At 52.1% G+C, this 12,435-nt stretch overlaps 5 protein-coding genes across 5 annotated transcripts; 2 read left to right on the top strand and 3 right to left on the bottom strand.

Annotated features, from left to right (window-relative positions):
- Positions 1 to 53: 53 nt before the first annotated feature.
- On the top strand, positions 54 to 1,382 carry APUU_10386A (uncharacterized protein; the record flags this gene model as incomplete). The annotated part of the gene is made up of 3 exons (XM_041700218.1): positions 54 to 267; positions 318 to 1,241; positions 1,288 to 1,382. 3 exons carry the CDS (start codon positions 54 to 56, stop codon positions 1,380 to 1,382), a joined length of 1,233 nt encoding a protein of 410 aa, XP_041549752.1.
- Positions 1,383 to 1,648: 266 nt separating this feature from the next.
- Positions 1,649 to 3,019, bottom strand: APUU_10385S (uncharacterized protein; the record flags this gene model as incomplete). The annotated part of the gene is made up of 5 exons (XM_041700207.1): positions 1,649 to 1,805; positions 1,864 to 1,970; positions 2,015 to 2,068; positions 2,134 to 2,759; positions 2,809 to 3,019. The coding sequence occupies 5 exons, from the start codon at positions 3,017 to 3,019 to the stop codon at positions 1,649 to 1,651; spliced, it is 1,155 nt and encodes a 384-aa protein (XP_041549751.1).
- An 892-nt stretch (positions 3,020 to 3,911) lies between these two features.
- APUU_10384S (uncharacterized protein) lies at positions 3,912 to 5,420 on the bottom strand (the record flags this gene model as incomplete). Its single annotated transcript, XM_041700196.1, has 2 exons — positions 3,912 to 4,860; positions 4,909 to 5,420. 2 exons carry the CDS (start codon positions 5,418 to 5,420, stop codon positions 3,912 to 3,914), a joined length of 1,461 nt encoding a protein of 486 aa, XP_041549750.1.
- A 2,904-nt stretch (positions 5,421 to 8,324) lies between these two features.
- APUU_10383S (Hsp70 family protein) lies at positions 8,325 to 10,480 on the bottom strand (the record flags this gene model as incomplete). The annotated part of the gene is made up of 8 exons (XM_041700185.1): positions 8,325 to 8,539; positions 8,620 to 8,975; positions 9,032 to 9,135; positions 9,197 to 9,513; positions 9,578 to 9,647; positions 9,706 to 9,756; positions 9,825 to 10,351; positions 10,423 to 10,480. 8 exons carry the CDS (start codon positions 10,478 to 10,480, stop codon positions 8,325 to 8,327), a joined length of 1,698 nt encoding a protein of 565 aa, XP_041549749.1.
- A 498-nt stretch (positions 10,481 to 10,978) lies between these two features.
- On the top strand, positions 10,979 to 12,253 carry APUU_10382A (uncharacterized protein; the record flags this gene model as incomplete). The annotated part of the gene is made up of 2 exons (XM_041700174.1): positions 10,979 to 11,564; positions 11,631 to 12,253. 2 exons carry the CDS (start codon positions 10,979 to 10,981, stop codon positions 12,251 to 12,253), a joined length of 1,209 nt encoding a protein of 402 aa, XP_041549748.1.
- Positions 12,254 to 12,435: the final 182 nt, after the last annotated feature.

Genomic DNA, 12,435 nt, shown 5'->3' with positions numbered 1-12,435 from the left:
TGATTGCTTTTGCTCTTCAGCCTGAGTTATTTCGAGTATTTCATCCAGCAAGAATGAAGATGTCAATGGCCCTTCTACAGATGCCAAACGAGATCCTTCTGCTCATTTTCCACCAAATGCCAACAATCCAGGATGCTGTAGACCTTGCCCACTCATGTTCACACCTTTATCAGTTATTTTCAGCCCCCAGGAACAAAATCGACATCCTTTGCTCCGCAGCAAATGTACCACAGAAGCCCAACCACAGCCTGGACGAGGCTTTTTCTGGTAAACCTGGACCATTATGTTGGAGACAGCAGGCTAAAACAGTCTATCAGTGCTAATCCGCCAGCCGCCATCGAACTGGCTCCTCCAGAGCGCCCACTCATCCAAGTACATGCTTATTGAACTTGACGACGAAGAGATCCTGGATGCATCTCCATCAACCTTACTAGACTTCACAGCCATCCAGCGCCTCCCGAAACACAGCGCAAGCTCACCCACGGAAACCCTCGACGCATTCCTCACGCAATTCTACTACCTGGACTTTTCCTTGAGCGGCTACTACGAAAATATGACCTCGGAACTGATATCCGGAGCAGCTCGACTCCAGCTCCAACTTCTACACGCGTCGCATAGTGCACCGCCTGCGGACCTTTCCGGCGACACAACAGTGCTTGCGCTGGCTCTGCACTGCCTCGCGATGCTGTACATCATGGACATGATCGACCTGTATAACGTAGACATACCAGAACCCGAGCTCTTCCGCGACGGATCCCCCGTGGTGCTCATGGAACAGGGGGATGACGAGCGGCGGTTTCTTCCGACTGTACGCGTTCATAGGCCAGAACATCGAGACCCGTCGGAGCTGGACTGCGAGAGAAACTCGGGCGGCTCAAGCCTCGATCTGGATAGAGAGTTTCACCGCATGCTGGAACATGTCGTCCATGTATCGTTTTTTCGTCTCTTGGATACCGCGGACCCGAGACACTGGCCTACAGTGCTGTATGTGCTTGTGGTTCTTAACATGGGGGTCCGGGATAGTCTGCACCCATTCCTAAGATGGAGGCGGAAGCTAGGCGATGCACAGAAGGGGTTTGATTTTGTATTCCGGGATCTGGTGCGGTATTACTACCTCTGCACGGATGGTGGACAGATCCTGAGTGACCGCTGGGAGAAAAGCGAGTATGCGGCGCGGGTGCAACATGATCAGGTTGCTGTTGAGCATGCTGAGATGTTGAATCGTTCATGGCTGGGACTAGGTATGTTGGATCTTTTGAATCTGCTGTGTTTTGCTGATATTCCTAGATAAGGTAGACTGGGACTCTAGGGACGGGGAGGATGGCGTAGAAGGGTTTGGGGATAAAGTCGAGTATTTTGCGTCTGGCGGTGGTTTGTTATAAACAGCTTCAGTGGATTTCGTTGTCTCATATACTATCGCCAACTAATAACTATGACTGTCAAATAGGATATCACTGAAGACAACCAGGCATCAATGTGGATCATGATGAAATCCCATACAGGGTAAAGAATCAAATTGACCGAGTCGCGCAATATGTATGCGGTTGCGATATCCTCGATTTCTCTTGTCTACGACTGTCCACTACTTTGATGGCCCAGACAGGAGGACTGTAGATACATGGATTATAAAAAGAACGTCATTGAAATGCTAGGCTTGAACAGTACGCCTCTTCAACACGACTTCACATTCCTGGCTCTTCATGAAGAACCCTTCACGGAGAACAGTATCGCCAACAAAAACGCGCTCCAGGTGAAATAGCTTGAATAAAGTTGCCAGCGTCTTCAGCATCTCCATCCATGCGAAACTACTACAGTGTTAACATTGCCAAATGGATCGGCAAGTATACCTTGAGAAATACGTACTTTCGACCAGTACAAGCCCGCGGACCAACAGAGAATGGAATAAACGAGTCCAGGAGCCTGGAAGAATCCTCGCCAATCCACCGTTCGTAGCAGAAGCTTTCAGAGTCCTTGCTTCGTCAGTAAATGCCAGTAAGCCGATGTGCGAGTTTACCTTGAATACCACCGGATTATGGTGGATGTTGAGCGTTGGCACGCTTACTAGAGTCTATATACATTGTTAGTCCCTGGTCTGGATGAAATAGAGTGCCTCATGGTAGATAGCAGACATACGCCCTCCGGAAAAGACCTTCCTGCTATTACCTTCCCCCCCATGGGGGTGACACGCTCGAGGCCCGTTGCACTGGTAGGCCGAAGCCGCAGCGCCTCGCGGACGATGGCGTTCAGAACCGGCAGACTCTCGACGGTTTTAAAGTCAGCAACCCAATCCGCGGCCATATCGCCGGGAAAGGCAACATCCAGTTCCTCCTGCAGATATCGCTGGACGGCCTCGGCTCGAGATACGATGTCGACAATATTCGTCATGCTGCTACTAGTTGTATCGCTGCCCCCGACAATAAATGAAATAGACTCGGCAATGACTTCGTTCTCCATTAACGGGTCCCCGGTTGTAGGGTCTTTGGCATTGAAGAGGAAGCTGAGAAGGTCTTTGCGCGAGCTGGCCTGGTCTCGTCTCTTGAAATATGCCCTAGTTCCGAGAGTGCCTAGTACTTGTGTGCCTTGGACTCCCTTTAACCAGAAGGAGTCGAATGGGAGGTATTTCATAAAGGCCCTGAGAGACCGTGGGACGTGGCCCAGGGCATTCAGTACTTCTCCACGCGCATCTACTGCGTCAATGAGGTTGAGGTAATCTTCTTCTCGGTCTAGGAAGCCGAAGGGCTCGCCGAATGCGAAATCGCCTAGATAGTGAGCATGGGCATATAAAGCGGGAGGTTTGAGACAACCTACCGATAGCATCGAATGCCAGAAAGTTTGCTGAATATGCATCAGTAGGATAACTATACTGGATGATGTGGATCGTACCGTATACATTGAAGTCTAACGCCGCAGTCTTCGAACCCTCTAACCGGCGCTGAAAAGAGTCTACGAGCTTCCGAATATCCTTGCTCATATGCGGCTCGAACTCCTGCAGATTCTTTGCCGAGAAAGCGGAGCTCATGATCCTCTTCTTCCGCTGATGGATTTGAGGGTCTCTGGTGTTGAATAGCACCGGTTGAACCTGGTGAAACGGTGAACGCCCAATGTCAGCACTACATATCGATTTGAGGAATTTGGTGAGAAACAAGGCAAGGCTTATCTTCATAGAAAGGTCCCTTCAAAAACCCAGACTTGTGGCCGTATATCTGCAGCACCGCTGCTGGGTCTGCAATGGAGATGTGATTAGGCGCAATTCGGACGAAGTCCCCGTACTCCCTGTGCAAGTCAAGCACAGCCTGAGACCTCCTTCCTCGTCGACATTGCAGGACGATCCATGCAGGAGAGAGTTTTGCGAGTAGAGGGCCTGGATAATCTCGCAGGGGCGAGGCGAGAAGGGTATAGAGAGCCCATGAAACAGCCTGACGAGAGAGGGCTGATTTCAGTTTCGTGCAGAGATGGGGGCATTATTAGACGTACCATGCAAAGCAGGCCCACGAGGGCCGTGAGAGTAGTTAGCTCCATCATTCGCTGCCCGGATAGCAATCTGCGGCTGGCGTTGTAGATTCTGCTTTGCAGTTATAACCGGGCATTCAACTCTGCTTCAACTCTGCTGTGAAAGAATCTCCCGCATGCGAACTGCAGCTCGACGTCATAACGGACTTTGGGGAGAGAATCAGTCATTCAGCCGAGAGGCTAGTAGGGATATATAGTGCTGGACGCTATACTATGTTGGTTGATGACTTAAATGACTATTATTTCTAGCAGGTTGACCAGCAACCCACAGCTCCCTAGTTATAGCACCTAACGCCCTGGCTATAAGAACATTGCAGTCGTAGACTCGTATGCTGACAGCTAAACACAATAACAACAATCTTTTCGTTCCCTCGTTTGTTCATTCCCGCCACCGATAAACATCACACACACTGCATTTCCACCTGCTGGCCCTGTCGCATCATTCTCATCTCGCGCTCCCTGCGCCACTTCTCGCCGTACTTCCATTCAACCCAGATCAGCGGCATAAAGGCCACCATGACCCCAGTGACGATCAAAAACGCACGCATGGCCCTCACAGCGTCGAGTAAAGGCTGGATAGCACTGACCCCAGCCGCACCCAGCAGACAGCGGCAGAGGTTATTCAGCGCCGTCGCACTGGCCGGCTGGTCGGGGAAGCAGTCGATCAGGAGGGTAGAGTTGATATTAAAGATGGCCGTGGAGGTAAAGCCAATTAGGAACTGCAAGAGCAGCGGCGCAACGAGGTTCGGCCCGTAGCCGCGGTGGATGTCATTGAACATGAAGCTGGGCCCGTATAGGCCGAGAGAGATGGCGAGGACGACGCTGAATAGGGGCACGCGGCGCAGGCGGGTGTGGGTGAGTGGGAAGTCGATGGCGGCGCGGCGCGGGATGGGCTGGTCGAGGGCGATGCCGCGTCGGTCTTTGAATTCGGCCTCGGCGAGCCGGAAGTCCTTGTCGAGGAGATAGCCTGTTGTCATGGAGCCTGCGATGCAGCCGACGCCGTTGGGGAGGAAGCAGAGGCCGATTTGCCATTCGGGCATCTCGGGGAAGCCCAGCAGGAGGAGGCGTGTTCCTGAGGCGGCGACCATGCTCCATGCTGTGAAGGCCATGGCACCCCAGACGAGCAGCGCGGCAATGTCCTTCTCGAAGAGGTTGGCGAGGGGCTTGTGGATGTCTGAGAGGGAGATCTGGCGTGTTCCAGTCTTGCTGTGCTGGGTCTCGGGCAGGAAGACCAAGAGGCAGACCAGGATGATTACACTCATGACGAAGAGTAGCCAGAAGATACTTCGGAACCCCCAGGCGCTGTTGAGAAGGCCTCCAATGACCGGGCCGATAGACTGCCCCATCATACTGGCCATGGGTTAGAGATGCTCTGGGGTGTGCTTGGGATTGACTTACCGAATACCTGCATTCAACCCCATAAAGCCACCACGTTCCTCGGGGAAGGCAATATCTGCAATAGTACCAGCGCTGATGCTAATGGTTGCGGAGGATCCCGCAGCCTGTATGCCTCGCAGAACCATAAGCATTGCATAATTCTTCGTAAAGGCAAGTGCCAAGTTGGCAAGTATAAAGATAGTAAGACTGATAGCAAAGGTAATACGACGTCCACACGAGTCCGACAGCGTACCGAACAGCGAGGGAGCAATGCCCTGAACAATCATATAAACAGTGATAGTCAATGAAGTCAGGGAGGCGCTGACTCCAAGATCCTGCGATATGCTTTCCAGGGCCGGGAAGTAGATATTGGACGACAGCGGCGAGAAGGCGGCCGCAACAGAGACAAGAATAACCAGATTCCACTTCTGCTTCTTCGAACACATGGTATGGGATGGTAGTTCGACTTCGGAGGGAGGGCTGTTGGAGGCAACGGCCTCAAGGGTCGGCTCGGAGGTCTTCTTCTCGCCCATTGCTGCTTATCTTCTGCGTTGTTGCTTGCGGATCCTAGCAGAACAGAGCTCGACAGGCCGGGAAGGATCATTTTATAGACAGTTCAACGAGAGCCTCGAGATAGGAGGTTGCAGATACGTTACGGATGCTGGTAGGAAGCGCCAATCGGCTCTTGACCATCGCCTCTACATGTGGATGGTCGATCATAGACCAGAATGAATAATGGGGGTGTGGCAGACACGTATCTTGGTACAGGTACCCAGAGATCTCCACGGGTGATCATCGGTGCTAATTTTCATTGTCTTATTCAGAGTCTAGACTCACCACGCATAAACCGAATCTGGGAACATAGCTAGCATATCATGATTCGCCATGATGTCTATAAACGCTCGCCCGATCCACCAATCTCTTCTGAATACGGGATAGGCGCCTACAGTTACGAGCTCCAGATAGTCGCAGAAGTACATTCAGTTTCTAGCCAGGCCAAAACGGACATGCTATGATAGGAAATTGGTAGCAGTATTCAATGCTTCATCCCCGATCAGTCTTGACAGCACACTGACCTCAGCTTCACAAAAACGTGGGTTTGACATTTGGCTACTTCGCTCCTGAAACACGAACCCTGGTTGAGTCAAGCACCTAGCGCGTTTCCCTATTAAGGAAAATCCAGGGCCTGGAGCGTGCACTGGCGATTAACAAGCTGAGACAGCCCCACGGACTGTGCCACACGATCGCCCTGGAAGAAAGACGAGTCGACTGAGCCACGCCAGGGAGTGCCTAAGTCAGCCCTGGAGCATCCGATAGGCTATTAGTAGTCCTGATGTTTGTAGGTTAAACGATCTCTGCAGCCTGATTACCGCATACAATGCTCTCCCACCGCGGCCAATTATTTCGTTATCATGCATTAGAAACCACCTCTCCACGAATACCAGTCAGAATACATCGGATGATATAGGAATGGGGTTTGTAATATTGAATAGATCGTCGTTAGGGCTGTTGGCTCACTTCATTAAAGTTTGGCCATCTGCATGCCTGCGACACTCGCGTGGGAGATGTTGATGCCTCCAATGTACATATGCGGAATATGCGCATTCAACGTTGTAGCTTGTGTTTTCTTGATAGTATTTTATTATTTCGTATCTAAGATCTTAATCCCAGGTTGGGATATTCAGTTGTCTAGGCAGCGGACGGCGCGGAATTGAGAACAGTTCACGAGTGCTATGGTTTCGCAGCGCACAGGAAAAGCCGACGAGCGGCAAGAACAGACCATCTTGGCCATGTTGGAGAGTTGCTGTGGCTGTTAGTCTGGTAAGGGGAGGGGCTGTTTGATGATGGGCGAGTGGCCAGGGTCATCCTCGCATCCCAGGCTCGGGTCTGGGTTCTGGGGCCGACAATCGAGAGCTTCGAGATTCGGCACAAACGGATGAGATCCCATTGGCCTTGGGCGAAGACTTGGTGGAGAAACTGATTCAGAGCATCCTTTTACCTGATCGCGATATCAAACCGCGGGGCGGCGCTTACCGCACCTAAGCACGGACTGCATAGAGGACCGGGTTCCTGGTAACCATCCCACATGCCCCAAACAGAAAGAGGTTCTTGGCCTGATCAGCGTAGCCACGTTGTCAACAACAGGATAACCGGATGGACGGCATTCACAAGTGTGAAGAGCCCGTGGCTGGAACGGCCGTTAACGCTGTGATATCATACGAATCCCTTCGAGGCAGCACGGCCGGATTAATGACATTTCCATTATAACACATATAATCGCAAATTCAGGCAATCTTAAGAGACCTGGCAGATGGCAATGGCCATTGGTCATATATGGTCATCCCATATCAAGCCACTTCGTAAAACTGTCTGGGGTTTCTACAGGTATACCGTATACACAACTCAACAGCAAATAGGTAGACAGGTAAACAACAGGACTCATCAATTTCTGTCTCTCATAACCACGTGTCTTCCTGCAATCGTACTTTTAGCCTGCATGCATCATGTCCCCATAATCAACGGCATGCCCGATCTGGAATAAGGGCCTGTCGCGATCACGTGACAAAAGAGAGCATTCTCGGCCTCTGATTGGCCAGCTCCCTCTCTTCCACATGGACTCAACAAACTCCAGTGCCCTCTATATTCTCCTTTTTCACAGTCTGATCTGTCTCCATGTGTGCTCCTAAAGTCTGACTTGGCCCCAATAGCACCGGAGATCCTTCATTCCGTTCCATGCAATATGCGTCGACCCGAACCCCTGCGTCTGAGATGCGTAATTGCAAGTACCACATCGAGCCCAAAGCAATACTAGGTACAGTCAATTTCTCTCCTGTCTTCACTCCACTACCAGTTATTGCAGTGCCAGTGGCGAACTTTGGTTTCACACGTGGCTGCGTTCTTGTAGACGCCGAGGCCTCCAATGCCGAGTGATCCGATTCGACTTCAACATCTCTGTAAGTTCTGGCCGAAGTATCTCCGTCGAAAAGCACCCGAAGGTTATAAGTTTCATCATGCTGGCGAGTGATGGCCGGAAGATAGAGTTAAAGTAACGAACTTCAATACTGACGTCCTATAAACTGTGTTTATTGACCCGAGAGGCGCGTGGAAAGACTTACCTGCTGTTACTAATGACGTTCTGTTCCAATTCAGCTTCACCTATGAATACACTATGGCAGGGAGCAAACTTGTTATCGGGATTAAGGAGAGACGTGGTGATTTGTAACCAGACGAAGGGGTGATCTAGCACCAACGATACGAGAGATATACTTGATTACAAAGGAAACGGTAGTGCCTTAGACTGTAGTACCATAAACTAATAGATAGCCACCTGAACAAGGTCTCCATCAAAGAATGAACCCGTTTCTCACGCAGCAGTTTGTCAGGTCCTTTCCCCGACGGTACGGACGCGAGACCGATGCGAGTACGCCGGGCAGACTTCACGACGGAACAATAACTGAATCATTCCCAAGTGCCCGTCCAAACGCTGTCACGTTGAAGTTGACTTCCTTCCTACCATCATTCAGACTCGCTATGTTCCAATGGACGGTGACCGTGGGGAAGTAGTGCACTCGGCCGTCGATTGGAAACTGGCCCGCATTGGCCAGAGTTACCTGGTTCAAATGACAGGGAATCATGCCCATTGCTATAATGGCTAGTTCGATATCAGCAGAGGTAAATGCGGCACACACTGCGCATCAGCAAAGGCAGGGAGTCATTGACGATGTTACTTACGCTGGCCGATCACCTCCGGAGGCATGTCGCAGCGCTCGGCTGCAATGACCATAATTCCCTTTGCGAGAGAGTCGTTTTCTTGATGAGTAAGTGTAATATCCACGCTTCCATGACGGCCCTCCTGGAGCCTTTCGTTCTGTGGTTGGGTTAGTTGGGGGTCGACTAGGATGTTCAGGGGATGATATGTGCAGACCCTTTTGAGGATCCAGCAAGGAACGTGCTGCGTCACGCCGCCAATTGTACCAACGGGTGGCACGCACACAGACTGTAGACCGAAATGACGAGTACACAAGGCACTCACACGTCGCGCGGCTTCAAGCCCGCTTAGGGTCGCGCCGTACGCAACGGAGGGTGCCCTGGCGGATTAGTGGAGGCCCAGATGCGGGTATAGAGCGGGAAAAGAACAGCTCACCAGTACTGGTTGTGTTCCTCCAGCGGGCAGAGTCCATCAAGCCGTTGCTTTAGTCTGGCCCTCAGATATGGAGACTGCCCGAACCCTCCCTCGAGGAGCACCCTCTGGTAGATAGACGTTAGCCGTCTGTGCACCAGCAAGGACGCCGATGTAGGATATACAAACATCCAAGTTCAACGGCTGGTGATACTTCGTGGCCGCGTTGATCGTGCGTATAACGAGAATTATAATCTGTTCCACAACTGGGTCCAACGCCTGCTTGATTTTCTCGGGGCTCAGGACCACCTGGCCAGTTGGGAGGTCGAGGATGCGTTGTTCACACCCAGAAAAGTTAACCTTCACCTGCTCAATGGAACCCATCACATTGGCAACATTAAGAGGGTCTGCCATCATATCGGCGAACGTGGTGCCCTGCGCGCGGTGCTCTGCTTCCAGTAACTCAAGCAGCTTGCAGTCCACCTCAGCTCCCCCAATGCGCATACCTATATGGGGTGTCAGTGGTCTCGGTATAGTGTTGGACTATACCTGGGGATGCGGTCATCATACCAGTACTGGCTGCTATCTGGGTATACTGGAGGCCGGAAACCCTGTTCTGGACGGACATTGCGGTGATATCCTTACGAAAGATCAGCCTGACTAGGGTCCATGGTTGGGACATATACAGGCCTACTTACCGATGTCCCCCCTCCACAGTCGCAGACGAGGAACCTGAATTCCTGGTAGAACTAGTTTTCCACAACCGTATGTCAGCGGAAAAGTAAAGGAGCACCTGGGAGAGATCAAGGAGGCCGACCTGAAGGTTGGGCGCGCGGTGAAAGGTGGAAATCGCCGCAGCCTCCGCCTCGGTGATTAAAAAGACAGAGTGCAATGGGTCAGAGAGGTAGCCAGCCTCAGTGATGACCGTTATCATCCGCTGTCGAGGTTGTTGATCCCATACCGCTGGAATACTGAACCGCCATTCGACCGGTGGTAGGGTTTGGTACGTATTTTCCAGAGCTGTGCTGATCTGGATGCGCAACGCCCCCAGGAAGTCAACGATAACGCGCTCTTGCTTTCGCGGTGGGCCCAGACGCAGAACCCCGTTCCTTACGAGGCTGGACAATACCCCGGTCTGGTGGCCGTCATGGTGTTGCTCAGGGTCGAGCAGAACCTTGCTCCAGGTGTATCCGGGCACCACAGTCTCTGCATCGCGACCCCAGAAGACTCTCTCGTTCTGGCCATATGCAAGCTTTGACGGTGTGCTTGGGTTCCCATTCCAGTCCATTGTGGTGGCCCCGGTTCTCGCCGGATTGTTCGGGTCCCATAGTGCGTACGCCACACCTGGTCAAAGCATAATTACCATCTATCCTCCACTCTCTTGTCTGGCAGCGTCGTGAAAGAGATAAACTTACAAGTCTTGGTGGTTCCGTAGTCGATACCGACGATGATCTTTCGCTCTGCAGCAGCCATGATTGTGGGGGGCCGGATTAGAGAAAGCCGTGATAAACACAAAGAGCAGCTGAGGGAAAGTCGACACAGAAGAAGAAGAAGGGAAGCCTTTGAGTTTGGAAAAGAAGAAGGCTGCTGAAAGAAACCAAGCCGTGTACAGACAAGGTGCTGCGGCATTTCGTCCGGGGCCAGGGCAGAAGGTCGCCCTGCCAGTGGTGCCAATAAAGCAAGGAGAGCGCGACGGCCCTGCACATACCCGTGTTCACTGGGACGGGGCCATTGCATGCGACGAACGCGCGTTGATCCAGGATGCTGTTTGCTGCTCGCTGGGGGCCGGTGGAAGAGGGTATTTGCAGGACACCCGAGGGGGGCTGCTTTGTCCGGATCTGGCCACAAAGAACGGGGCACAGCAGCAAACATTTATTTAAGAGTTTGAGCATAACGGGATGGCAGTCATGTCCATTTCCTTTACTTTCTTATCTCTCCCCCTTGACTACCATCGCTTACTCTTCCCCGACTATGGTTGAAACTCGCTCGGCCCTGAAGAGGAAGGCCATGGAGGTATTGCACCCCGTCCCCCTCGAGCCGGCTACAAGCCACTATTGGAAGACCCAGAAAGAAATGGAGACCGAGATAGAATTCCGTAGTAAGTACGGCGGGGGCTTCATCCAACGACCCGACTACCACCGCCTGCTGGGAGGGGTGACCCAGCTCATCAGAGAAGGCGCCGCCGAATGGGCATTTGACTCGGACGGCTTGCGTAGCTTTTACTGGGAGATGTTCACCTATTCTCGCTATTGGTGTTCTCAATATTCGATCTCTGACATCGATGTCTTGTCTGACGACCAGATCCGGCGTCTGATTTCCAGCGTTGACGGCTTCTGTGTGCAGATGGACTGGGCTCGGTTGCGTCCTATCCTCCCTCCCACTGCAGCCGAACGGTTTGGCGAGGTCCTAGGCGAGCTGCTAATCTATCTTACTGTGCATGAGCGCCTGTTCGAGAACCCCTTTTGGTATTTCGATGGCAAGGTGGCGCCGGATGACCCAGACGAGGACCCAAAATTCGGAAGCAAGCTCAAGCATCTCTTTGACGAGTTCTACAAGAGTAAGTCTGGCCACCTTTAATCTAATGCTGGCTCTGGAGTCTGATCAAATGTTTGTCGCCAAATAGCAAACCCTACCTACGGCGTCCTGTGGAAGATGCAAACGCAGCGCCTCGCAAACTCCAACAACCGCCACTATGGCCCCAACCCCGAATACGGGCAATACAACGCAGAACGGCACGAGGCGGCTTTGGCTGGATTCGCGGATGACCTGCTGGCCAGCGAGCCTTTTTGCTGGTTGCTGAAAGAGCTGGACACCTCGGAGCTCGTCAGTAAGAGACGCGATGACCTTATCGACATCTTCCGCAAGGCAGTCCGGGCCATGATCAAGTGCGAAACCTGGATCAATGGCCAACCTGTTCTGCGAGGGATCAAGGAGCTGGGTGGCATCTTCCATGACCGTTCGAAGTTGGTTGGTCTTCACCCTTACTGCTGGAGGCCGAGGATGGACTTCTGGAAGGGCCGCAAAATCCTCGTTGTTTCGCGCCCAGGACTTGTGTATGTGGATAGTATCAATGGCTATTCTCCGGACACGTCGCCCAGGGCAAGGGAGATCATAGGGGCCGAGGTCCTACCGATGTACATATTGGGGGATGACGCCGAAACCCAAAACAAGATGGAGGAGGACACTGAAGTCGAGGACAAACAAGATGAAGATGACGAGGAATATGTACAGGGAAGAAGCGACTGATTTTTACGACTAAATTGAGTTCGATTATCCGTATCATGGCACTGCGTAGATTTCCGGCTTCTAGTTCCTTTGAAGTTACTAGAATATAAAACGTTCAGTTTCGTAGCACCGTCCTCTCAGTATTGCTCCAATTGCTCTTCTCACAATCTTATCCCCTGCGAAGCCCCTGCCCAAACCGTGGT

This window comes from Aspergillus puulaauensis, chromosome 1 (assembly GCF_016861865.1).
Source record: "Aspergillus puulaauensis MK2 DNA, chromosome 1, nearly complete sequence".
Taxonomy (NCBI): Eukaryota; Fungi; Ascomycota; class Eurotiomycetes; order Eurotiales; family Aspergillaceae; genus Aspergillus; species Aspergillus puulaauensis.
This window is presented reverse-complemented; position numbering and strand designations above follow the sequence as displayed.